Genomic DNA, 25,111 nt, shown 5'->3' with positions numbered 1-25,111 from the left:
AATGGGAGGAGGTAGTGACGGCGTTTCGGGCCGAAACCTCCTGATGAAGGTTTTCAGATGAGTTTGGAATTGTCTTCAGATCTTCTTTTGTGTTAATGGCAACTCACACCTATCAGGAAGGTGCCTTATTGTAATGGCATATGACAGGAGCCATGATGGGGATCAGATCCTACCTCCCAAACCTGTTTTAATTAAAAAGTTCACCAGGGCCCTACACGACTTAACCATCCCTATCTCAGGTGCCAGAATATCCTGCAAACTAGGTACCCCAGGTCTACCCAATAATTGCCTAAACAGCTTCCTGTGTTCCAACGAGTATCTGTGGCACATCATGATCACGTTCCACCGTCTCTGGGACCTTACAAAAATCACACCAAACGTTCCCATGCTTGCCAACAAGTGACCCCCCCCCCCCCCCCCCCCCGTGCCCTCACCTCAGTCTTGCCAACCACACATCTTCCCTCCTACTCCTTCCCAACAGGTGTCTCCCCTGAACTGATGGAAACAAATTGTGATACCATCTCCCTGCCGCACAGTTTCTGCCACTTCCCAAACCCAGCCAACCCAATACAAGATTTGGCCAAGTTGCCCAGTGGCTAACATGACTCTGTAAAACTGATTGGTTAAGACGTTCCCGCATTCCTTTTTCCCTCTCTCACCTTCTCTCCTCACCTGCCCATCACCTCCCTCTGGTGCTCCTCCCCTTCCCTTTCTTCCATGGTCTTCTACCCTCTCCTATCAGATTCCCTCTTCTCCAGCCCTTTATCTCTTTCACTAATCAACTTCCCAGCTCTTTATTTCACCCCTCCCCCTCTCCCAGTTTCACCTCTCACCTCATACTTCTCCCTCTCCTCCCCCCACCTTCTTGGTCTGACATCTTTTTTCCAGTCCTGAAACATGTCTGGGGTGTCTAGGGAGGGGTAGCACCTCTGTTGGGGGTCCTGCCGTGCCCTTTTCCAGGGCAGCTCATCCACCTTTGGTCCCCACCTGGTGCTCAGCTCTCCCCTGTGGCTCCACGCGCAGCGGCCACACCCCGGTGAACCGTCTCGGCAGACGGGCCAAACCGGGTGAGGGTGGCCGACGGGTCTTCGACCCTCGGTGAGGTAGGGGATCTGCCTGTCCCAGCGTGTGAGGTCTGGCCCTGGCGGATTGAGCGGGGCAGACCGATTAATGGTCCAACGGTCAAGAAGGCAGGTCCAGCATGCCTTTGTGGGGCACTAAGAGCACGACAAGGCACTTGACGTCCTGCTCATCCCCTGCAAGAGGCGGTGATCTCTTTAAACTCACCCGGCAGGAGGCAAAGGCAAACCACCGCCGTAACCTGCCACAAACACGGTCTCCCAACGCGTCAGAGCGGCGTGGAGGGAAGTCGTCCGCCAGCTGGAAATTCCAGGTGTGACCTAATGACGACGAAACATGACTTGGGGAATGGGGAAGGTGGCGGGGAGGGGGTGGTGGTGGGCAATCAGCAGAAGTTCAAAAACAATCGATGTCGGAGGCTACCCAGATGGAATGTGAGGTGTTGCTCCTCCAGCCTGAGTGTGGCCTCATTGTGGTAGTAGAGGAGGCCTTGGACGCATATTAATCACCATGGTTTCTTCCAGAAATAACAGTCACATGTCAGAACCTAAGATCTCATCCCCCAACCACTAGTACTTCATCACTTCCTGTCAGTCACCTTATGTGCAGACACTCCTGTGCCCAGCGTCACTTTATGGACAAGAGTGTGGGCCATAGGAGAAAGGGAAGGAGGAGGGGACCCAGGGGAAGTGATAGGCAGGAGAGAAGAGATAAGAGACCAGAGTGGGAAATAGAAGAGGGGAGGGGGAGGGAAAAATCTTCTTTTACCTGATTGAAGGAAAAAATGGAGATTCATGCCACCAGGTTGGAGGAATATAAGGTGTTGCTCCTCCACCCTTAGGGTGGCCTCATCTTGGCACAAGAGGAGCCTATAGACCATGTTTTTTTATTATTGTGTTTTTATTTTGTGCTGCATCAGATCCGGAGTAACAATGATCTCGTTCTCAGTTACACTTGTGTACTGGAAATGACATTAAACAATCTTGAGTCTTGAAAATGGAGGCAGACACCAGGCCCTCCCAACCTGCCTCTTACTGGCTGATCTGATTGTGAGAGTTCCCCGTGACCTTTCGGGTGTTTATCCATCTCCACCTGAAATGTGGAGGCTGATACATTAGGGACATCATGGATGAAAGAAAAATGGGGATTATGGGCTATATAGGGGGGGAAGAGTTAGGTGGATGGGTGGGGTAGGTTAAAAGGGCAGCACAGCATTGTAGGCCAAAGGGCCTGCACTGTGTGGTACTGTTCTATCTTAAATAAATCCAATATTCTGGAATCCCCCACCCTCTGAGGCAGAGACATTCAGTGCCCACTTGAGAGAGAAATCTGTGTGCAGCTCTCATATAAAAGAACTGTGCCGGGTATCAGCTCGACTGTAAGAACGTGGCAAGTGGGAAGGCAGCCATTTTGGCAGTGCGGTGAATCGTTTGGGCTCATTCTCTTTGACCGCGCGGGCTTTAAAGTGCACGTGCGTATCGCCTCGGTGGGGCTCGGCGCGCGTGTGTGTCATTACCAACACAACTCAGTTAAAAACATTTAGTAATGCGACTCCATCGTCGTTCTTGCTCTGCGCACACGTAACACGAATAGTGTCTTGTAACTATGTCTTTTTTGTGACACTAGCAAAATTATCAGCCCCCTTATAGATCTGAATAAGGTCACCCCTCACTCCTCTAAACTTCAAGGAATACAGTCTTAACGGAACAGGGGAGGGTTTCATTCATTTTGAGGTGCGATGTCTTGCACAGTAAAGGCGTGGTTTTCCTAGGTGTGTGGACATGGATGAAGCACGGGCAGTAGTATCCTGGAAAGGTGGTATCAGGATAGTTATCCCACTACCCCATTGGATTGGGGACATACGCAAGCTTATTGGCGTCAGATTTCTGCCCCCGAGACGGTTACGATGCACTGCTGGTGCCCTTTTCTCCGAGTGCCTGCTCTTCCCTTTATCCCGCACCGCACGTCCTGGATGACCAGCTTGAGCCTGGTGTCGAAGGTCTTCTGCAGGTACTTGTACAAGATAGGCACGGCGCACGTGCTCAGGTAGGCCAGTAGTTCGCACGCACCCCGCAGGAAGTGAAGCCGGCTGAGGAAGCGGCCGCCGCCCTCAGCCCGCGTGATGAAGTGGGCAGTGCTCACCAGCAGCGCCAGGTTGTAGGGCAGCCAGAGGGCGAACTGCACCAGGACCGTGGCCAGCAGCAGCCTCTGGGCCGAGGGCTCCGGCCGGGGAGGCCCCGACAGCCACAGAGGCCGGCGTTTCCGCAGGATGAGGCCAAGTGCGCAGCTCACGCCCACGGCGGGGACCAGAAAGCCGGTGAAGAACATGATGGCGTCCCCCAGTTCCTTGGTCTGCAGTCGCGAGCAGTCGTGGGTCTGGTCGGAGATCTTGTTGCAAATGTAGAAGAGGAGGGAGGAGAAGCTCGCCAGCGCTGCTCCCCCCCAGACAAAGGTGCAGACATGCTTGGTATTGTAGACGCTGGACATGTAGGTGTGGGGCAAGGCCTGCTCGATGAAGCAGTCCAGACTCAGCAACGTAGCCGAGTAGATGCTCACCAGAGCCGCCATGTTGAAGAGGATGAAGGAGCCCATGCAGACCTCCCGGCCGAAAGCCCACACCGGCCACAGCAGGTGGTCGGGGCTGAGAAGTTGCAGGAAGGCCACCAGGTTAAGTATCAAGCCAGCCAGTGCCATGTTGGTGAAGTAGACGTCCGGCATGTTGATGGACAGCTTGTGGCGAAGGTTGACGATCAGGACAAGGACGTTGAAGATGAGGCCCAGGGGGAAGCAGACCAGAAGGTAGGCCGTCGAGGCCACGGACAGGAGGAGGCCAACGTTCTGGCAGAGGTCATCTCCACAGAGTGTGCCGTTAGGTCCAAGGTTCCCCTGAATGCAGCTCCACATCGCAGTGAGGTCCGGGCCAGAGCCGTCAGCGGGACGAGACTGGAACCTTCATCAAACGGAAGAGTGGAAACCGTCAGCCATCTTGTCCAGAAATCTGCAAGCAAGATTTAAAAAAATGTAACTAGGTGGTTTTAAGATTCAAGGTTCAAATGTATTTAATCACGTGCGCTGTATGTGTTTACGTTAACAACCTACACGACTAGTGGTGTGCTAGGGGCAGCCAACAAGTGCCACCACACATTCCAACGCCAGCGTAGCATGCCCACAATGCTTGGCCAAACATCTGCAAAGCAAGCTCCATTTCTAATCTTGGCGGTCCATTCGCAAACGTTTTGTCAACGTATGAGGAGACTTCACTTGTGGTGTGTCCTCCGAATTTTGGTCACACATAAGCCAACAGCAACGATGAAGAGAGTCCTCTACACACCTGAAGAACAAGCCAAGCTATTGGAAAAGACCTATGGAGTCCATTAATGTGGGGACTGGGGGAGAACTATCCACAAGGATCCATGAACATCACCTGACTTTTAAGTGACATGACCAGCCCTCCCTAGTCTGGAGGGACACAAATTCAACTGGGCATCAGTGAAAGTCATGGTGCAAGCTAGCATGCGGTATGCAGGAGAATTCCTAGAGGTGCGGTTTTCTGATAAACAGGTGTAGGCCTCGATCCTATTTATAAGCCAATGCGGGCAAAATTCCAGTCAATGTCCACAGAGTTTGCTGCACAAACAATCATGACAAGATCCCCTCCCTGCGCCACAATTGGATTTCCATAATGGTGGCCAATCAGCTGATTGATAAGTATATAAAGGCCAAGCATTCGGAGGATACACCACAATTAACAGCTCACTGATGATGTCTCCTCATATGGTGATGAATCATTTGAAAATGGATCGCCGAAATCAGGGAACAACTCAAGCCAACCAAACATCACGGTGTTCCTGCTCTGTACCGTGTTCTCCGTATACTACAGATGTGACCCAGGCATGGGATAGCAAGGTAGCCATTAACCTGTGAGGTATCTAGATACCTCAGCTAGTGTCCTTGAGATGTTCATGTTCAATCCCAGCATGTTGGTTCACTTTAGATGGTGATTATATCAGTGCCCTGTGGTTACTGTGAAACTTCAGGGTTACCACAGAAACTCACCATCCATTCACTAATATTATCCAGGGTCCGGTCCTTACCTAGTCCGACCTACGTGTGAAGCAGACCCACTGCAACGTGGTTGGCTTGTAACTCCTCTTGTAAATAGTCTGGAAAGCCACTCAGTCAGAGGGCAATGTGGCATGAGGTACGGCCTTCCCAGTGACACTCACATCCTGTAAGTGAATTTTATAAAGAATGTGGCAGCTCATCCTGCATGGAGTTCCAGTGCATGAGTGCAAAGGAGAATGGAGTAATTGCTACTCCAGACCTAACGCAGCACAAAAAAAAACACGGTAAGGTAAAGAACACAATAAATATAAATACATAGATTTGTCCATCAAGTGACGCTAGGCACAGGCTTACGAGAGGTCTATTCAAGAGTTTGATAATAGTGAAGTAGAAGGAGACAAATAAAATGCTGGAGGAACTCAACAGTCAGACAGCATCCCTGGAGGGAAATAAACTATCGACGTTTTATTTTATTTTATTGAGATATTGGAATAGGACCATCCGGCTCTTAGAGCCACGCCACCCAGCAGCCCCCAGTTTATCCCTAGCCTAACCACGGGACAATTTACGATGACCAATTTACCTACTAATCAGCATGTCTTTGGACTGTGGGAGGAAACCGGAGCACCCGGAGGAAGTTCAACCATACAAGCTCCTTACAGGCAGCCGTGGGAATCGAACCCAGGTCAAGAGTACTGTAAAGCCTTATGCTACGCTACCGTGCCCCCCCTTTAGATCAAGGCCCTTCATCAGGACTGGAAATGGGGGGGGGGGGATGAATCCAGAATTAGAAAGTGGGGGGCAGGGGAAGGAATACCATCTGGGAGGTGATTGGTGGAAGAGACAAAAGGCCGATGAAGAAGGAATCTGACAGGAGAGCTGTCCTCCGGCCTGGTGTTTCATGCTTTCTAGCTTTTAAATCTTCTGCCCAATGGGGAGGGCAGAAGAGAGGAATTCCAGGGAGGGAGTGTCCGTGACTGCAGTACGTGGGCTGCTTTCCCATGGGAAGTTGGGATAAGTACATGGTTAGGTGGGGTATAGAGAGTTACGGTCCAGGTGCAGGTCAGTGGGACCAGGCAGAGTAGCAGTTCGACACAGCACACGCAAAACGCTGGAGGAGTTGAGCAGGTCAGGCAGCATCTATGGAAGGCATCAACAGCATCGGGACTGGAAAGGAAAGGGGAAGACACCAGAATAAAAAGGTGTGGGGTTGGGGGGGAGGAATCAAGCTCGAAGGTGATAGGTGAATCCAGATGGATGGGAATAACAGCTCGGTGCAGACTAGATGGGCTGTGGCACTTTCTGAATCCATGACTCGGTGTAGACGGAGTCAATGATTCAAAGTTCAAAGTACATTTATGATCAAAGTACAACCTTGAGATCCGTCTCCTAACGGGCAGCCACAAGAGACCTGAAAGAGCCCATTAAAAAAAAAGACAACAAACACCCAGTGAACAGAGAGAAAAAAACGCCAATCGTGCAAACAATAAAAGCCAGGAAACGGCATTCTGAACGAACTTGCTTCCAGAGACACGAAACCCAGAGCAGGCCCACAGCCCCAGCTTCAGTGCAACGAAGAGAGAGCAAACGTCGCTGGCAGTGACCCTCACCTCTAGTCCAGACAGGAAAGGACAAATATTAATGGCAGTTTCAGAAGTTTCTGTGGAAAAGGAAGGGGCACTAAGAGCTGGAAAGGGAGCGACTGACTTTTCAGTTTTGAAGTTGGTGATTGGTTATACTAACGTTTCGACATTTTATGAATTGTATCCATGACTTGGAGCTCATGACACAAGAGTGTCCATGTTTGACGATGTCAAGGGGGGGCTCAATTAATCTACACCAACAAGAACCAACGTGAATAGAGAGGGGGCATGGTGAATGGGCCGGGAATGGGCAAGTGGTTGGTGAAGAGAGCGCAGGTTAGAGAAGAGGAAAATCTCTCCACGTCATTGCAATCTGGATCGTTGCTTCAAGAAAGGAATTGAATAGATCCTGGAGGAAGGTGGAAGGAGAGAGAATGAGTGGATGAAATACTGAATCGTGAACAGACTCTGACACTGACAAACAGCCGGCAGTCTATTGTGTCCACACCAGTCAAGAACAGGCGATCTTGCTCCGCAATACACACAAAATGCTGGAGGAACTCAGCAGACCAGGCAGCATTTCAGAAAAGAGTACAGTCAACCTGTCCTGCCGAAGGGTTTTGGCTCAAAACATCATGTGTACTCTTTTCCTAGATGCTACCTGGCCTGCTGAGTTCCTCCAGTTTAACAAACATGGGAGATTCTGCGAATGTTGGAAATCCAGAGTAACACACACAAAATATTGGAGGAACTCAGTAGGCCGGGTAGCATCTATGGAGAGGAAAATAGAGCCGATGTTTCGGGCCGAGGCCCCTAATCAGCTGTGTATGGCTCAGATTTCCAGCATCTGTAGATTTTCTCTTGTTTGTGATTTGTCATAGCTGATCACAGTTCTTCCAGCATTCCCTCAAGTACGAGCAGAGGTTTCTGTCCACCTCCCTTGCAAGCACCAAGTACCAGACCGCTACCGCCTCTGGCATGAAAATGGCCAGGATGCCACGACAGTTAGCGGGGTGTTATTGCAGCTCAGGACGTTCCGGAGTTCGGTATTCAATTCCAGCGCTGTCTATGAGGAGTTTGTATGTTCTTCCTGTAAAGCACGTGGGTTTCCTCCAGGTGCTCTGCTTTCCTCCCACAGTCCAAAAACGTTTCAGTTAATAGGTTAACTGGTCATTGTGAATTGGCCCGTGATTAGGCTAGGATTAAATCGGGAGTCGTTGGGCCAGAAGGGCCTGATTCACGCTGTATCTGTAAATAAAAACAGATAAATCAATATCGTGCTCATCTCCTCTGTTCTTGCAAGGAGCTAGAGCAGCCTCAATGGGCCGAACAGCCTCTTTCAGGTATAATGATTCTGTGAGTGGCCCATACAGTTGAACGTTAGTCCCACTTCACACTTCTTCTCTTGCCAAAGGCCTGAATCCAACGAGGCAAAGGAATAAAAGACGGAATTAAATTTTCACAGAAGTGTACTTGTAAAGAAAATGAAAAGCTAGAAAACAGTCAGTGCTTTTTCTCCCTGTTGGCAGAGGGGCATGTTGTTATGAGTCCCTTGACTCGTTCAATAGCTCTTTCTTTTGATTTTCTTCTCACATCCCAGGGTACTGCTGGTCTCCAAGGCTGTCCTCCCATTCACACGGGCTCAGACAAAGGGAGCGGGGCCGCATCTTGAGCCGCCCCCAGAAGCACAACAATCCGTCGGCCGGGCGAGTGGGTTCCAAGATCATCCTCACAATAGCTCTCGAGAGGTCTGGCTTCGCAGTGGAGTCAGGGGCCTCACAATAGATTGCTTTATTACCTCCGATTATTCCTCAAGTCGGAACATCTCTGTGTTCACTAACTCACGCTAAATGCTGGAGGAACTCAGCTGGTCTGGCAGCTGAAGAAGGGTCTCGGCCCGAAACGTTATCCCTCTCCATAGATGCTGCCCGACCTGCTGAGTTCCTCCAGCAATTTGTGTGTGTTACTCCGGATTTCCAGCATTTGCAGAATCCCTCGTGTTTATTAAACTAGGATGGGGCAGCGTTGTGATAAGACCATAAAATATAGAAGCAGGATCAGGCCATTTGACCCATCGAGTCTGCTCCACCATTTCATCATGGCTGATCCAATTTTCCCTCTCAGCCCCAATCTCCTGCCTTCTTTCCTTATACATTCATGCCCTGACCAATCAAGAAACTGTCAACCTCTGCCTTAAATAAACATAAAGACTTGGCCTCCACAGCCACCTGTGGCGAAGAATTCCACAGATTCACCATCATCCAGCTGAAGAAATTCCTCCCCATCTCCATTGTAAATAGACGTCCCTCTATTCTGAGGCTGTGTCCTCTGGTCTTAGACTCCCCCACCACAGGAAACATCCTCTCCACCTCCTCTCTATCGAGGCCGTTCAACATTCAAAAGATTTCAATGAGGTCACCCCCTCATTCTTCTGAATTCCGGTGAGTACAGACCCAGAACCATCGAATGGTCCCGGCGTGAGCTTTCAGCAAGGCCCCATTGTCAAACGGAGAAACCCAACGGATATAGAAATGCTCCAAACTCCTCACCTATGACAAATTTAGATTCAGGTTTATTTCGCATGTACGCTAAAACGTACAGTGAACTATGTCGTTTTTCATCAGCAACCAAAGCGACCTAACCACGTCCTGGGGGTAGGTAACAGGTGCTGCCACAAATTCTGGCACCAATGTAGCGTGCCCACCGTGCTCGGCAGAACCACACAGAAAACAGAAAGCAACAGAACGGAAAAGAAACAGGAAAACAGGCCCTATTTTTCCCTCCTACACACCCACCCACGTACACGCACAGCGAGCGATCTCACTTTCTCTCTCGACACAAGATGCAGGTTCAAGCGCCCACGACTCTGTGGTGGTGATGGATGATAATGCATTTTGAAAAAAGGAACAATAATGCAGACTATTATCTAAATGGGGAGGAAATTTAAACATCAGAATTGCAAAGGAACCTCATGCAAGACTCCCAGAAATTTAATTTACAGGTTGAGTCTGCAGTAAAGAAGGCAAATGCAATGTTGGTATTTATTTCGAGGGGAATAGAAATTAAAAGACAAGGAGATAATGCTGAAGCTTTATAAGACACTAGTCAGGCCACAGTTGGAGTACTGTCGATGGTTTTGTGTCCCTTATCTCTGAAAGGATGTATTGTCCAGAGGAGGTTCACGAGGATGATTCCCGGGAAAGACGGGGTTAACATATGAGGAGCATTTGGGGCTGTACTCACTGGAATTTAGAAGAATGCACGGGGTCTCATTGAAATCTACCAAATGCTGAACGGACTAGATAAGGTGGATGTGGAGAAGATGCTTCCTCTGGTGGGTGTGTCCAGAACTAGAGGGCACAGGCTTAAAGTTGAGGGGTGACCTTTTAGGACAGAAGTAAGGAGGAATATTTTTAGCTAAAGAGTGGTGCATCTTTGGAACGCTCTGGCACCGACTGCGGTGAGGCCAAGTCCGTGGGTATATTTAATGCGGGAGTTGATAGTTTCCTGATTGGTCGGGGCATCAAGGGATATGGTGAGAGGGCAGGTGTATGGGGTAGAATAGGATCCGTGATCAGTCATGAGGAAATGGCAGAGCAGACTCAATGGGCTGAATGGCCTAATTCTGCTCCCTTGTCTGACGGTCTCACGGACCCACTCCAGAGCTGTGATGACTGAATCCAGTGCAGTGCTCAGTGCGGTAAAAAAGGATCGGAACTGGACGAGGTGTCAGACTGAGGCCTGAGGCGGACACAAGGAATTGAGGGCTGTTGAGGAACTTTTGGAAAGTGGATATCCAGGGCGACAATTGTCAATACAAGATATGATTATTTTTAAGCTGGAGGAAATTTTGGAGGGTGGGGGGGATGTCAGAGGTAAGTTTCTTTTACACGGAGAGTGGTGGATGCCTAGAAAAGCCTGCCAGGGGTGATGGTATTTCGAGACACAGCACGGAACAGGCCCTTCTGGCCTAACATGCCTCGCCACCCAGCAACCCACCTATTTAACACTTGCCTAATCACAAACCCAATTAACCTACTAACTGATAAGTCCTTGGGATGTGGAAGGAGACCGGAGCATCCCCATAAACCCACCCAATCACAGGATGCACATACAAACTTCCTACAGATAGCGTTGCAGTTGAACTCCAAACTCCGACACCCCGAACTGTAAAAGCTCTATGGCGGCGCCCCCTGGTGGAGGCAGATATGTTAGGAGTGGTTAAGAAACCCTTAAACAAGGCCAATGGATGATAGAAAGATGGAGGGTTATGTGAAAGGAATACACACAATGTGCTGGAGGAGCTCAGCAAGTCAGGCAGCATCTAAGGATGGGAATAAACAGCCCACATTTCGGGCAGAAACCCTTCATCGGGACTGCATCTTGGGGCTAAGGGCTTTGAGGGAAGGATTAGACTGATCTCAGAATAGGTTGAATGGGCCTGTTCCTACAGGGCGTCCTTACAGTTTTGTTCTGATGGCAAAATCACAAGGCCATAAGATATGAGAACAATTAGGCCATTTGGCCCATCGGGCCTGCTCCACCGATCAGCATGGCTGATTATTTTTCTTAACCCCGTTCTCCCGCCTTCCCACCCATAATTCTAATGCACAGGGTCAGAAGAGGCCGCAGAGGGTTGTAGACACTCAGCCAACCCGATCACTGACACGACCCTCCCCATCAAAGGGTATCTTCAAGATGCAATGCCTCAAGTAGGTGACCTCGATCACTATGGACCCTCACCGTCCGGGACATGCCCTCTTCTCGTTAATACTATGAGGAAAGAGATGAGGGAGCCTGAAAATGCACACTCAAAAGTTCAGTAACACCTTCTTCCCCTCCACCACAGTTATGAACAGTCCATGACCTCTCTCTTGTTATTTCTTTATTTTTCCACTATTTACTTATTTTACAGAATTTAGAGATTTATATATTTCCAGCATACTGCTGCAAACCAATAAATTTCACCTCATACAAGTCAGTGATCGCAAAAACCCGATTCTGAACATTTCCCCCCTTACCAATTAGGAACCTATCAATCTCTGCCTTAAATACACCCAGTAATCTGGCCTCCACATCCAAATTTCTTGACATAGCTACAGTATGTATACATACAAGAGCTTCCTCTCTCTACTGCCCATTACGCTATTGGCATTTAGGGCAGCAATGAGGGTCCTCCATCTCTGGCGGTGTTCAGGGCTTCCTTCATCATGTCAGTAGCTTCCTCCCGGTTTTCACTACTGTCAGGAGAGATTCAAGAAAACCATCGCATTCAGAAGTAGATGGGTTCTTCATTGCTACAAGGGCTTCTAGGTTTTTCCAAATGCTAACACGAGAAATTCTACAGATGCTGGAAATCCAGAGCAACACACGCAAAATGCTGGAGGAACTCAGCAGGTCAGGCAGCATCTGTGGAAAAGAGTAAACGGTCGACGTTTCGGGCCGAGACCTTTCTACAGGACTGAGAAGGAAGGGGGAAGATGCCAGAATAAAAAGGTAGGGGAAGGAGGCTGGCTGGAAAGTGATAGGTGAAGCCAGGTGGTGGGAAAGGTCAAGGGCTGGAGAAGAAGGAATCTGATAGGACAGGAGAGCGGACAATCGGAGAAGGGGAAGGATGAGGAGATCCAGTGGGAAGTAATGCGCAGGTGAGAAGTTAAAGGTCAGAGTGGGGAAAAGGGGAAGGAGAGGAATTTGTTTACTGGAAGGAGAAATCAATATTCATGCCATAAGGTTGGAGATTACCCAGATGGAATACAAGATGTTGATCCTCCACCCTGAGGGTGGCCTCATCTTGGCACAAGGGGAGGCCATGGACTGACCCGTTGAAATGAGAATGGGAATGGGAATTAAGACATTTGAAAGTCCTGCTTGTAGTGGGTGGTGTGGAGGTGCTCGATGAAGCAGTCCGTGATGGGTCTCACCAAGGTAGATTGCAAATGCTGACGTACTGGGCCGTGTACTGTGCTGTAATCAGGACGTTGCTTTGTGTTCCAAGCCAGTTGGTCTTCAGTTTAATTTCAGGACTTGTCTTAGTGTTCAGAGCCAGCTGCTCTTCAGTGTAAACTGCGTGCGCTCCACAGCACAGGGACAAGGCAGGTCATGCATGTAGTGGAAGATTTCTAATTCCTTCCGATGCATTTGGTGAGCAGGAGCCGTGCCAACTATATATAGCTCACATCTATCCTCATGGAATTATTGAACCATGAGGCACAGAAACAGGCCCTTCAGCCCATCGAGTCTGCACTGACCACCAAGCACCCTTTCACACAGAAAGTTGAGCAAGCCAGGGGCTTTTCTCTTTGGAGTGAAGGAGGATGACAGGCATCTTGATAGAGGTGTGTAAAATGAAAAGAGGCATAGAGTATACAGCCAGCGCCCTTTTCTCCAGAGGTGGCAATCAGCGTAGTGATAGCTAACAACGTTAATCCTATGCCACTCAGTTAGTTACCTCCCACATGGGAGGAGTTCACATACTGTACCTGCAGGGTTGTCAGTTGAATACACTGTGGTCCAGGTGTGCTCTGCATCCTCCCTCAATAACGAACACAACAAATACTAGTGGACATCCTATGAAGTCAGGGGGTTCCCGAACTTTTTGTACGCCCTGGACCAATACCATTAAACAAGGGGTCCACGGACCTCCAGGTTGAGAACCCCTGTTTTAAGGTGAGTGATGGAAAATTTAGGGGAGATGTCAGAGGTAGGTTTTTTTTTTATTGACACGGAGAGTGGTCGGTGTTTGGTTAGGGACATTTAAGAGACTCTTAGGAATATGGATGTAGGGAAGTCGGAGGGTTATGGGCTGAGAAGGAAGAGTGTTGGATTGGTGGTGGAGTGGGCTTATATAGTTCAGCACAGCAAAGTAAGGTACTGTACTGTTCTGAGTTCTACGTACTCAACTGACTTGCAACGTACAAGTTTTACAGTGGCCAATTAAAATCTTTTACCAGTCCGTTGTAGCCAGTATGGTCTTCTTTGTGACTTTAAGTGGAGGGAGCAGCATCGGTGCTGGTGAAGCAAAAAGACTGATTAAACTCATCATAAAGGCTGGTTCCGTCCTTGGCTGCAACCCAGACTCTTTTGAGTTATAGTGGAGAGGAGGTCACTAAACGAACTGTTATCCATTATGGACAATCTGGCACATCCTCGCCATGACCCACTGAATAAACAGCAGTGCGCCCTTTCAAACAGGCTCAGTCAGCTCCACTGTCACAAGGATCGTTACAGAAAATCTTCCCTACAGAATGTAATAAGCATTTTATCTCTGTGCAACAGGAGGACATGCATCATAGTACAATAGTCTCTGTTTTATTATTTCATACATTATTATTGCACATTGGTGAATTATTATTGTGTATGTTATTATTCTGTACTTTATTAGTTAATAATATTATCATTATATTTATTATTATTATTGCTCAGTGTGTTTTGAAATGTTGCCACTGTGACTAAATAATGTCCCACTCAGGATCAATAAAGTACTTACCATTATCATTAATTACTATCAAGCGGAGGTTTAAGGGTTCTTGATTAGTAATAGCGTCAAAGGTTATGGGATGAAGGCAGGAGACTGGGGTTGAGAGGGAAAATAAATCAGGCATGATCGAAGTTTGGAGCAGACTCAATGGGCCAAATGGCCTCATTCTGTTCCTATACTTTATGGTCTATGGATTCAACCCAAAATGTTGACGTTCCTTTCCCACCCACCGATGCTGCTCGACCCACTGAGATTCCCCAGCAGACTGTTTCTTGGTCCAGAATCCAACATCTGCAGTCTTACCATCCCTAAAGAATAGCCTTTAGCTCAGACCACTCTTCCTGTTCACCCAATTACAGGAAGGACGTCACAGCTATGGAGAGAGTAACGAAGAGGTTTACAGGATCATTCATTTGTTATGTGCCATGAAGTACGATGTGGGCGATCATGGTCCTTCCATAACCAAGATTGTCCTTGGCAGATTTTTCTACAGAAGTGGTTTGCCATTGCCTTCTTCTGGGCAGTGTCTTTACAAGGTGGGTGACCTCGGCCATTGTCAATGCTCTTCAGAGTTTACCTGCCTGGTGCCAGTGGTCGCATAACCAGGACTTGTGATATACACCAGCTGCTCCTACGGCCATCCCTCACCTGCTCTCACGTCTTCACATGACCCCGATTGGGAGCTAAGCAGGTGCTACAGCTTTGCCCAAGGGCGGCCAGTGCACTACACCTCCTTTGGTGGAGACGTCTCTACAAGGACGCTGCTTGAATTTGAGGATAGAAGGAGATTTTGGACACATCTTGGAGATTTTGGGATGCTTTCTTTGAAGCAGCGTGTGCAGAGGGAAGATCTGATAGAAGTTTCTAATATTGTGAGAGGCAGAAGGCTAGACAGTCAGAATCCTTATCCCAAGGTGAAAGGGGGGAAGTTTGAAGGAACTGTGCGGGTGGAGATTCATTACACAGAGAGTGGTGAGTGCCTGGAATGTGCTGCAAGGCTGGTGCCCGAGACGGACACGATGGTGGTGTTTAGACAGACACGTGAGTACTCAGAGATTGGAGGGATATGGACCATGTGCAGGCAGAGGAGATTCAGTTCCACTTAGGCAGAGGGTTCGTGGGCTGACAGGCCTGTTCCTAGTGTTCCACTGTTCTGTGTTCTATCCCTTAGGAAAGTTGCAGGAAAAGATAAGAATGGGAGAGTTTTGGGGGAATCACAGGGAGGGTTACAGGGGATAATTGACAAAGGAACAAGTAGAACCTCCAAAAGACCTTAACCTTGTCATAGGGTTTGGAAGCTTGGGTGTTACAATGACCCAGAGAGCAGTGTTGGCTGGAGTCAGGGCTTTATGGGAGGTCACCTATGCGGACAGGTCAAAGGGTAGAGTGGTCTTCCAGGTTCGGGGGTTTGGCTCAGGGCTAACAACCCTTATTGTTAAAACAAAACTGTCTGGAAAACAGCAATGAAGAATCCTTCTGCGTCTGAGTCCGACGGCTTTCCTGAGTCTCCACTGGGGAGCTGCATGCCTAACAGTAGTGAGGACCGAGAGGAAGCTACTGACAATATGAAGGAAGTCCTGAACACCACCAGAGATGGAGGACCTTCACTGCTGCCCTAAACATCAGCGGCGTAACAGGCTGTGAGTAAGGATAAACGGAAGGAACTGAATGATGGCATTAAATTTAATGAGGTAATATTCAGGGTTGTATTCCAAGAATTAAGATTCAAGATTAAAGATTGTTTAATATCATTTCCAGCATGCAAGCATAAAGCAGAACAAAATAATTGTTACTCAGGATCCAATGCAGCACGAAAAAAAACACAAAAGATAAAGAACATAATAATAATATAAAGAAAAACGCATAATAATACATAAGTTAACTAGAGGATACCAAGAGGGCCACAACCTTGCTGTAGGGTTCAGAGGCTTGAGTGCCTCAAAGACCTGGAGAGCGATGTTGGCTGGAGTCAGGTCCTTGTGTTTTGGCTCTTGGCAGGGTCAGCCATGTCAAACAGGTCAAAGGGTAGAGGCCGGTTAAAGAGTGGCCCACAGGTCCTCCAGGTTTAAAGGTTCGGCTCAGAGCTAATGACTCTGACCAATCAAAAAAAAATTGTTATGGGAACAGCAATGAAGAACCCTGAATCTGTGTGCGACAGTATGAACAGACGGAGATGGAGGACTTTCATTGCTGCCCTAAATGCCAGTGGTGTAACAGACAGTAAGTGATTAAGATGGCTTCTACACATAGATTGAAGTATGTCCATAAAGTGACACTAGGCTGTACATAAGGTGACTGAAAGGAAGTAATAAAATAGTGGTGGAGTTAGTGGGTGGAGGTGTTGATCAGTATTTGACTCTGGTGGTCCTGGTGTGGATACTGTGTAGCATTCTCCCTGATGGGAGTGGGATGTACAGTCCATGAGCAGAGTGAGTGGGACCCTTCATGACGTTACTGGCCCTTTTCCAGCACCTTTCTGTTTCCACGTCCTCGAAGGCAGGGAGACTGGTCTCGGTGAGGCGTTGGGCAGTTTTAGATAGATAGATAGATAGATACTTTATTCATCCCCATGGGGAAATTCAACTTTTTTCCAATGTCCCATACACTTGTTGTAGCAAAACTAATTACATACAATACTTAACTCAGTAAAAAAATATGATATGCATCTAAATCACTATCTCAAAAAGCATTTTGAGTACCTATTGCAGAGGTTTCCTGTCCGCTGCAGTGCAGTTTCTGTACCAAGCAGTGATGCAGCTCGTTAGGATGCTCTTTACTATAGAATGATGTGAGTATGGATGGGCGAAGTTCTCTTCGGCCTAAAATCTGGGAATGAGTTCCATGGAATAACCCAGATGGGGAATTAGATAGAAACATTGTCTTGGGGTTAACTTACCTTTGGGCTGAAGGAGCAATACCAGAGGTCACGAGGAGTCTCGTCTCCTGACTCCACCTCACCGGAGGAGCGGGAGGAGAATGTTTTAAAAAGGGAGCAGTCCACTATTCCAGCAAATGTTGCAATCCCAAGCCACATTTCACCATCTCATCTTGACCGAAATTAGTATTAGCCCTGTGAATGTGTGCTGTATCTAACCCATGCTGTTCCTACCCTGGGAGAGTGTGATGGGACAGTGCAGGGAGAGCTTCACTCTGCATCTAACCAATGCAGCCCCTGCCCTGGAAATGTGTATATGATTGCCATATTCTGTATTGAACCTGTGTTGTCCTGCCCTGGGGTGTGTGATAGGATGGTATAAAGGGAGTTGCACTCTTCAACCTAACTGCTAAGTTCCTGGACAAAACACAGCCTTCTCAACCATGGGAGGTGCATCAGACATGGGCACCAGTGGTAGATACCTAACACATACACAGTGGTACCAGGGTAACATAGCGGTTAGTGCGATGCTATCACAGCTTGAGGCATCAGAGTTCAGAGTTCAGTTCCGGCGCCCTCTGTGTATCCTACCCGTGGAATGCGTGGGTTTTCTCCGAGGGCTCAGGTTTCCTCTCACAGTCCAAAAATATACCAGGTAAATTCATTGGTCATTGAAAATTGTCCCATGATTAGGTTAGGGTTAAATCGGGGTTGTTGGGGATTGCTAGGCAGCATGACTTGGATGGATGAATGGTTGATAGATGAATGGATGGATGAATGGATGGATGGATGAATGGTTGATAGATGGATGGGTGGATGGATAGATGGATGGATGGTTGATAGATGAATGGATGGATGGATGAATGGTTGATAGATGGATGGGTGGATGGATAGATGGATGAATGGTTGATAGATGAATGGATGGATGAATGGATGGATGGATGAATGGTTGATAGATGGATGGGTGGATGGATAGATGGATGAATGGTTGATAGATGAATGGATGGATGAATGGATGGATGGATGAATGGTTGATAGATGGATGGGTGGATGGATAGATGGATGAATGGTTGATAGATGGATGGATGGACAAATGGATGGATGGATGAATGGTTGATAGATGGATGGGTGGATGAATGGATGGATGGAAGGATGGGTGGATGATAGATGGATGGATGGATGGATGAATGGATGGAAGGATGGATGGATGAATGGATAGATAAATGGATGGATGGATGATAGATGAATGGATGGATGAATGGATGGATGGAAGGATGGATGAATGGATGGATGATAGATGAATGGATGGATGAATGGATGGATGGATGGAAGGATGGATGGATGAATGGATGATAGATGAATGGATGGATGATAGATGAATGGATGGATGAATGGATGGATGGATGGATGGATGAATGGATGGATGGATGGATGGATGGAAGGATGGATGAATGGATGGATGGATGGATGGATGAATGGATGGATGGATGGATGGAAGACAGATGGACAGGTGGATGGATACTGGCAATTGGCCCTTTGTATTTCTAAGCACAAACTGGAGTCTGACCATCTAGGTCCTGGTGTCCAGATGTTCCAGAACTATTGTCCTCACAGTCTGTGAATGGATAGATATCTAACAATTCTACTCATAAACTGCTAGGGAATCAAAGTAAAACATTATCAAAGGACATATCTCACCATATACTAGATTGAGATTCATGTTCTTGCATGTATTTACAGTAAAATGAAGAATTACAAAGATTTACAAAAAGCTATACATATAGTTATTGGGGTGGCACGGTAGCATAGTGGCTAGCACAACGCTTTACAGTACCGGTGACCAGTGTTCAATTCCTGCAGCTGCCTGTAAGGAGTTTGTATGTTCTTCCCACGACCGGGTGCTCTGGTTTCCTCCCACAGTCCAAAGACCTATCGATTGATTGGTCATTGTAAATTGTCCCGTGATTACGCTAGGATTAAATAGGAGGGCTGCTGGTTGGGGGTGGCTTGAAGAGCCTGTTCTGTACTGTATATCAATCAATAAATACTGATAAACAAACAACATGCAAAAGAGGAGAAATTGAGCAAATAAAAAGTACTACTGAGAACGAGTCCTTGAAAGAGAGCCCAAAGGCTGTGGAGTCAGTTGAGAGTTGCGGTGAGTGAAGTTATCCATGCTGGTTCAGCAGCCTCATGGCTGAGGGGTCATAAGGCTCCTATACCTCCTGCGATATAGCACTGGCTCTTGACCCTCTGAATGGTCCAATTTAATATCAGAAAATGTATACGGTACACAACCCAAAATTCTGACTCTTCACAGACATCCACGAAACAGTAGGAAAAAACCCAAAGAGTGAACGATAGAAAACACCGGGCAGCGCGGTAGCGTAGTGGTTAGCACAGCACTTCACAATACTGGCAACCCAGGTTCAATTCCCGCCACTGCCTGTAAAGAGTTTGTCCGTACTCTCCGTGACTGGGTGGGTTTCCTTCGGGTGCTCCAGTTTCCTCTCTCAGTCCAAAGACGTACAATTTGGTAGGTTAATAGGTCATTGTAAATTGCTCCATGATTAGGCTAGGATTAAATCGGGGAATTGCTGGCTGGCATGGCTCAAAGGGCTGGAATGTCCTATTCTGCGCCGTATCTCGATAAATATATAAATTAGAACCCCAAACACCCCTTCTCTCCTTCCATTCTCAAGCAGCAGCAAACCCCCCCCCCCTTGCTCCAGCAAAGGCATCGACCCCTTCACATCATATCAGAAAAAGCACATTCTTGCTGCAAACACTTGCAAGTGTTTCAAGTTTCTATTTCTGTGTTTTATTTGAGTTTGGGAGGAAGGGTTAAGGAAACCCTTTTGCTCACTGCAGACTCTGAGTCAGTGAAAACATTGACTCAACTCCTCCAAGGACAGCCTCCAGAGACTGAAGTGCGTAGGACTGCTGTCCGTATTGCAGGCTGGGATGTTGGAACTCATCACAAATCTGAACTAACTCCAGGCTCACTGTCAAGGACTCTACAACTCATGCTCTTTGTATTATTTATATTTTTAACTATTTCCACAAATTGACTTAATTTGCACATTGGTTGTTTGTCAGTTTTTGTTTATGTATAGTTTTTCAAAAGTTCTACTTTATTTCTTTATTTTCCTGTAAATGCCTGTGAGAAATGAGCCTCAGGGTAGCATATGGCAACATACATTTACTTTGATAATAAATTTACTTTGAACTAAAGGCATGAGCTTGAATCCCACAATGATGCCTTTATACCCACTTTCAGTTAGCTGGGAATGTGAATTCAATTATTTCATTTAAATCCAGATTTTCAAAGTATTCCAAATGACTAAACTATGGATTATTGTAAAAGCCAATCTGGCTCATCAATATCCTTCATGAAGGAAAGCTGACCTCCCTCTCCGTCTGACCGACCAGTGACTCCAGCCACTGATATGGTGATTCTTGACGATCTCATCAGCTCAGGGGTAACAGGAGATGGTCAATAAACACCACTGTTACCAGCAGCATCCACGTCTTGTGAATTTCTACAGACGTACCGTGGAGAGCATTCTAAATGGCTGCATCACCGTCTGGTATGGGGTGGGTGGGCTACTGCGCAGGATCGAAATAAGCTGCAGGGAGTAATAAACTCAGTCAGCTCCATCATGGACACTAGCCTCCGTAGTGTCCAAGATTTCTTCAAGGAATGGTGCCTCTAAAAAGTGACATCCATCATTAAGGACCCCCATCACTCAGGACGTGCCCTCTTCTCATTGCTACAGGGAGGAGGTACAGGAGCCTGAAGGCACACACTCAACGATTCAGAGACAGCTTCTTCCCCTCTGCCATCAGATTTCTGAATGGACACTGAACCCATGAACACCACCTCACTACTATTAATTAACTATTATATGTATGAGGGGCGATTGATATGTTCATGGCCTAAGGTAGAAGGAGATGAGTTATACAGCTCTCGTTACATGCACGTGCAGAAAGTTCGAAGCTAATAACTCATCAGGGGTGATTGGTAAGTTTGTGGCCTAAGGTAGGAGATGTTATTAACTTCAAACTTTCTGCATAATCACTCAAAGAGTTGAACTGCACGTGCATGTAACGAGAGCTGTATAACTCATCTCCTTCTACCTTAGGCCACAAACTTATCAATCACCCCCTGCTGTGGACACTTTCTGGAGGTCCAAGATCCGTATGCTCCACGACCGCTGGACTAAGTGTGCAAACGTAGGAGGGGACTATGTTGAAAAATAAATGTGCTAAGGTTTTCTAACTCCTTCTACCTTAGGTCACGAACTTATCAATCACCCCTCGGATGTTTATTGTAATTCACAGCTTTTCTCGATTATTACAATGCATTACATTGAACTGCTGCTGCAAAGTCAACCAATTTCAGGACATATGCCGGTGATATTAAACCTGATTCTGATTCAGCACAGTTGAAAGCACCAGCTAACTCAGAGGAAAGGCAGAATCATTGCGCATTAAGTGCTCGTAGTAGTGCGATCACTCGAGTTGAGTATGATGTCCCCCTAAGGGGGTTATGTATTGGTGGGCCTTCAAGCAACCGTGGAGGTCGATCCGGGATCCATACACTCTAGTATAATGTGGGCCAGACCTCACAATCCTGCCCCCTTTGCCAATCGCTGACTGCAACAGGACTTAATCTGGGATGTTGGGGTGGAATCCGTAGAGGTGAGCATAATGCTCTATAGGACCAGACACCCGGGTTCAATCCCTGCCCTGCCACTGCCTGCACATTCCCCCCGTAACCGTGTTGATTTCCTCCGGGTGCTCTGGTTTCCTCCCACGGTCCAAAGACGTACCGGTTGGTGGGTTAATTGGTCATTGATTAGGTTAGGATTACATCTGGGGGACTGCTGGGCGGCGTGGCTTGTAAGGTTGGTATCTCAAACAAAAAGTCCCTTAATGGGAAATGTCCGTGCTGTGCGTGACTTTGTGTAACGTGGGGAGGCTAGTGCACGGGTAGCACCTCACTTCCCTTGGCAGATTGGGGTCAGGGTCCGGTGGCATGGAATGGAAGATGACCAGGGACCCTTCACCGTTGCACCCTTCCGCCACCTTCACTGCCATCTTCTGCCAGCTCTAGATTGGAACGCTCTCTGTCTGGAACCTCCCCTTGACCTTACCACCATGGGTGACCCCACCAGGAGCTAAGCTCCAGACGCCTTCGCTCTCGGGATCTCGGGGACTCACAAGCCCCTCCACCCACCACGAGCTGACGATCTTTGGAGAAGTGCAGACCGAGCTTTGGCTCCTGTCAGACTGACTCCCATAATGCGAGAGTGTCTGTTCAGTCAGACACAAGTCCTTGGCTTGCTGCCAGACTAATCCTGTACAAGCATCCACTTCACTCAGCAGCAGGACAAATCCAAGGAAACAAGCCCACGTTGCCTCTGCAGTCCCCCGTTGACAAGGGGATAGAGTCGTAATCTTAAACACAAGAGATGCTGGAAATCCAGAGCATCTGGGAAATGATCAGCAGGTCAGGCAGCGTCTGTGGATGGAAATTAACAGTTGATGTTCTGATGAACGGTCCCAGCCTGAAACTATCTATTTACTGCCTGTTACACTACTGGCATTTAGGGCAGCAATCAATGTCCATAAGACCATGACATAGGAGCAAAATTAGGCCATTCGGCCCATTGAACCTGCTCCGCCAACGTCCTCCATCTCTGACGGTGTTCAGGGCTTCCTTCATCACGCGCTTCCTCTTGGTTTTCGCCACTGTGTGTCAAGCAAGTCCCAGGTGGAGATTCAGGAATGCCGTCACAATCAGATGTAGATAGTTTCTTCCTTCCTGTTTCCGTAACAATTATTTCTGACCAGTCAGGGTTGTTAGCCCTGAGCTAAACCCCCCCCCCCAAACCTGGAGGGCTGGTGTCCTCTACCCTTTTAACCTGTTTGGCATGGGTGACCCTACCAAGAGCTAAAGCACAAGGCCCTGACTCCAATCACAAACAAGAGAAAATTTGCAGATGCTGGAAATTCAAGCAACACACACAAAATGCTGGTGGAATGCAGCAGGCCAGGCAGCATCTATAGGAAGTACAGTCGACGTTTCGGGCCAAAACCCTTTGTCAGGACCAACTGAAAGAAAAGATAGTAAGAGATTTGAAAGTGGGAGGGGGTGAGGGGAGATCCAAAATGTTAGGAGAAGCCAAGCGGGAGAGGGATAAAGCCAAGAGCTTGAAAGACACACAAAATGCTGGAGGAACTCAGCAGAACTGGCAGCATCTATGGAAAAGAAAAACTTCAGTCAACATTAGCTCTCCGGGTGCAAGCCTCCAAACCACGACAAGGTTGCGGTCCTCTTGGAAATCAGCCCGAAACATCGACTGGTTATTCCTCTCCATGGATGCTGTCTGATGTTCTGAGTTCCACCAGCATCTTAGGTATGTTGGTAGAGATCTAGTCTAAAACTAACGAGGCATCGGAGTACTGTGAGCAGCTTTGGGCCCCTTCTCTAAGAACGTATGTGCTGGCATTGGAGAGAGTGCAAAGGAGGTTCACAAGAACAACCCTGGGAATAAAAGGGTTAATGGGTGGGGAGCGTTTGATGTCTCTGGACCTGTACTCACTGAAGTTTAGAAGAATGAGGGAGAATCACATTGAACCCTATTGAATATTGAAAAGTCTAGATAGAGTGGAGAGGAGGTTTCTAATCGCCAGGGAGTGTAGGGCCAGAGGGCACAGCCTCAGAATAGAAGGAGGTCCTTTTAGAACAGGGATGAGGAGGAATTTCTTCAGCCAGAGGGTGGTGAATCTGTGGAATTCGTTGCCACAGGCGGCTGTGAAGGACAATTCACCGGGTATAGTTAAATCGGAGGTTGATAGGTTCTTGATTAGTAAGGGCGTCAAAGGTTACGGGGAGAAGGCAGGAGAATGGGGTTGAGAGGGATAATAAATCAGCCATGAATGGTGGAGCAGAATCAACGGGCCGAATGGCCTGATTCCGCTCTATTTCTCACAATCTCCCTCCTTTTCCAGGAGGAAGCAGCGACTTTACTTTCAAGGCTAATTAAGCGTCGATTTAGCTATTCCACCTCGGAGAGCATCGCAGCCTGCGGTCCTCGCTCACAAAGGGTTTCTGTTTTCACAAGGTTCTGATGCGCACTTAAAAGCCTTTAGTAGACACTAATTTTCTTTGTGATAAACGCAAGGGCGTAAAATCTAGAGCACGCTCCAAAAATTGCCGTTCCTATTGTCAACGCACTGTATAGAAAAAGAGGAAACTGTGTTATACACCGTACCTTTTCTGCTTCAGGTCCTGCGGCGACGTCCTGTGATCATCTCCCAGCTGTTTTGTGTGTGTGTGTGTGTGTTTCTCTCTCTCTCTCTCTCCCTTTTAAATTGCCAACCAGCCAGGTCCCCAAGGAGGAAGCACAGTTCTGTGGGACGTTGATAAATTCTGACACAGATTCCCAGCCCGTGTCCTCGCCGGCACACCGCAGCCATTGGCTGCCCCCGCTCCGACGCCCACCTCCTCCCCCGTCCCACTGCTCCCCGCCTCTCCAAAGGGGGGCACCCTGACACATGAGGCATTTTTTTACGGGGAGGATAGATTAACGGCCTCTTAAAACGAGGGAACAATCTGTGCGGCATCCTGCGAGCGTGGCGTTCGCACTCGGAATCCGCTGACAAAGACGGCACGAAGCGCAACCAGCTGAAAGGTTTCTGCTTCGCCGAGTTGCTGGCCGGGAACGAGAGACATTTCCGCACCACTCCCATAGTGCCAATGCACTAATTATTTTTAACCTGCGCATATCAGCATGCCCCTTCTCTCGCACGCTTATACAGAACCATCAAGTACAGAGATAATCGGAATCGGATTATGCGCCCTGCAGCATCAGGACAGCGTAAAGTTTCCATCATTTTGCAAATTTGGTGCAAAACAAAAGGGAACAGCCAGATAGCGCCCGTGGAATCTGATGGCAGAGCGGGTGAAAGACATCGAGAGTGTGTGTGTGTGAGTGTGTGCCTTCAGGCTCCAGGACCCTC

The 25,111-nt window shown here is 47.9% G+C and overlaps 1 protein-coding gene across 3 annotated transcripts; it reads right to left on the bottom strand.

Annotated features, from left to right (window-relative positions):
- Positions 1-1,972: 1,972 nt before the first annotated feature.
- LOC140719408 (probable G-protein coupled receptor 146) lies at positions 1,973-24,570 on the bottom strand. 3 transcript variants are annotated; one of them, XM_073034042.1, is made up of 3 exons: positions 24,364-24,570; positions 5,175-5,404; positions 1,973-4,078 (listed from the first exon to the last, which is right to left on the bottom strand). In XM_073034042.1, the coding sequence occupies exon 3, from the start codon at positions 3,982-3,984 to the stop codon at positions 2,959-2,961; it is 1,026 nt and encodes a 341-aa protein (XP_072890143.1). In that variant the 5' UTR covers positions 3,985-4,078; positions 5,175-5,404; positions 24,364-24,570; the 3' UTR covers positions 1,973-2,958. The 3 variants fall into 3 exon arrangements, with proteins under 3 accessions (XP_072890143.1, XP_072890142.1, XP_072890141.1); XM_073034041.1 differs by having other exon boundaries at positions 5,175-5,309; XM_073034040.1 differs by lacking the exon at positions 5,175-5,404.
- Positions 24,571-25,111: the final 541 nt, after the last annotated feature.

This window comes from Hemitrygon akajei, chromosome 31, assembly GCF_048418815.1.
Source record: "Hemitrygon akajei chromosome 31, sHemAka1.3, whole genome shotgun sequence".
Lineage (NCBI taxonomy): Eukaryota > Metazoa > Chordata > Chondrichthyes > Myliobatiformes > Dasyatidae > Hemitrygon > Hemitrygon akajei.
Note: the sequence above shows the minus strand (reverse complement) of the source record. Positions and strands in the feature narration are given on the sequence as shown.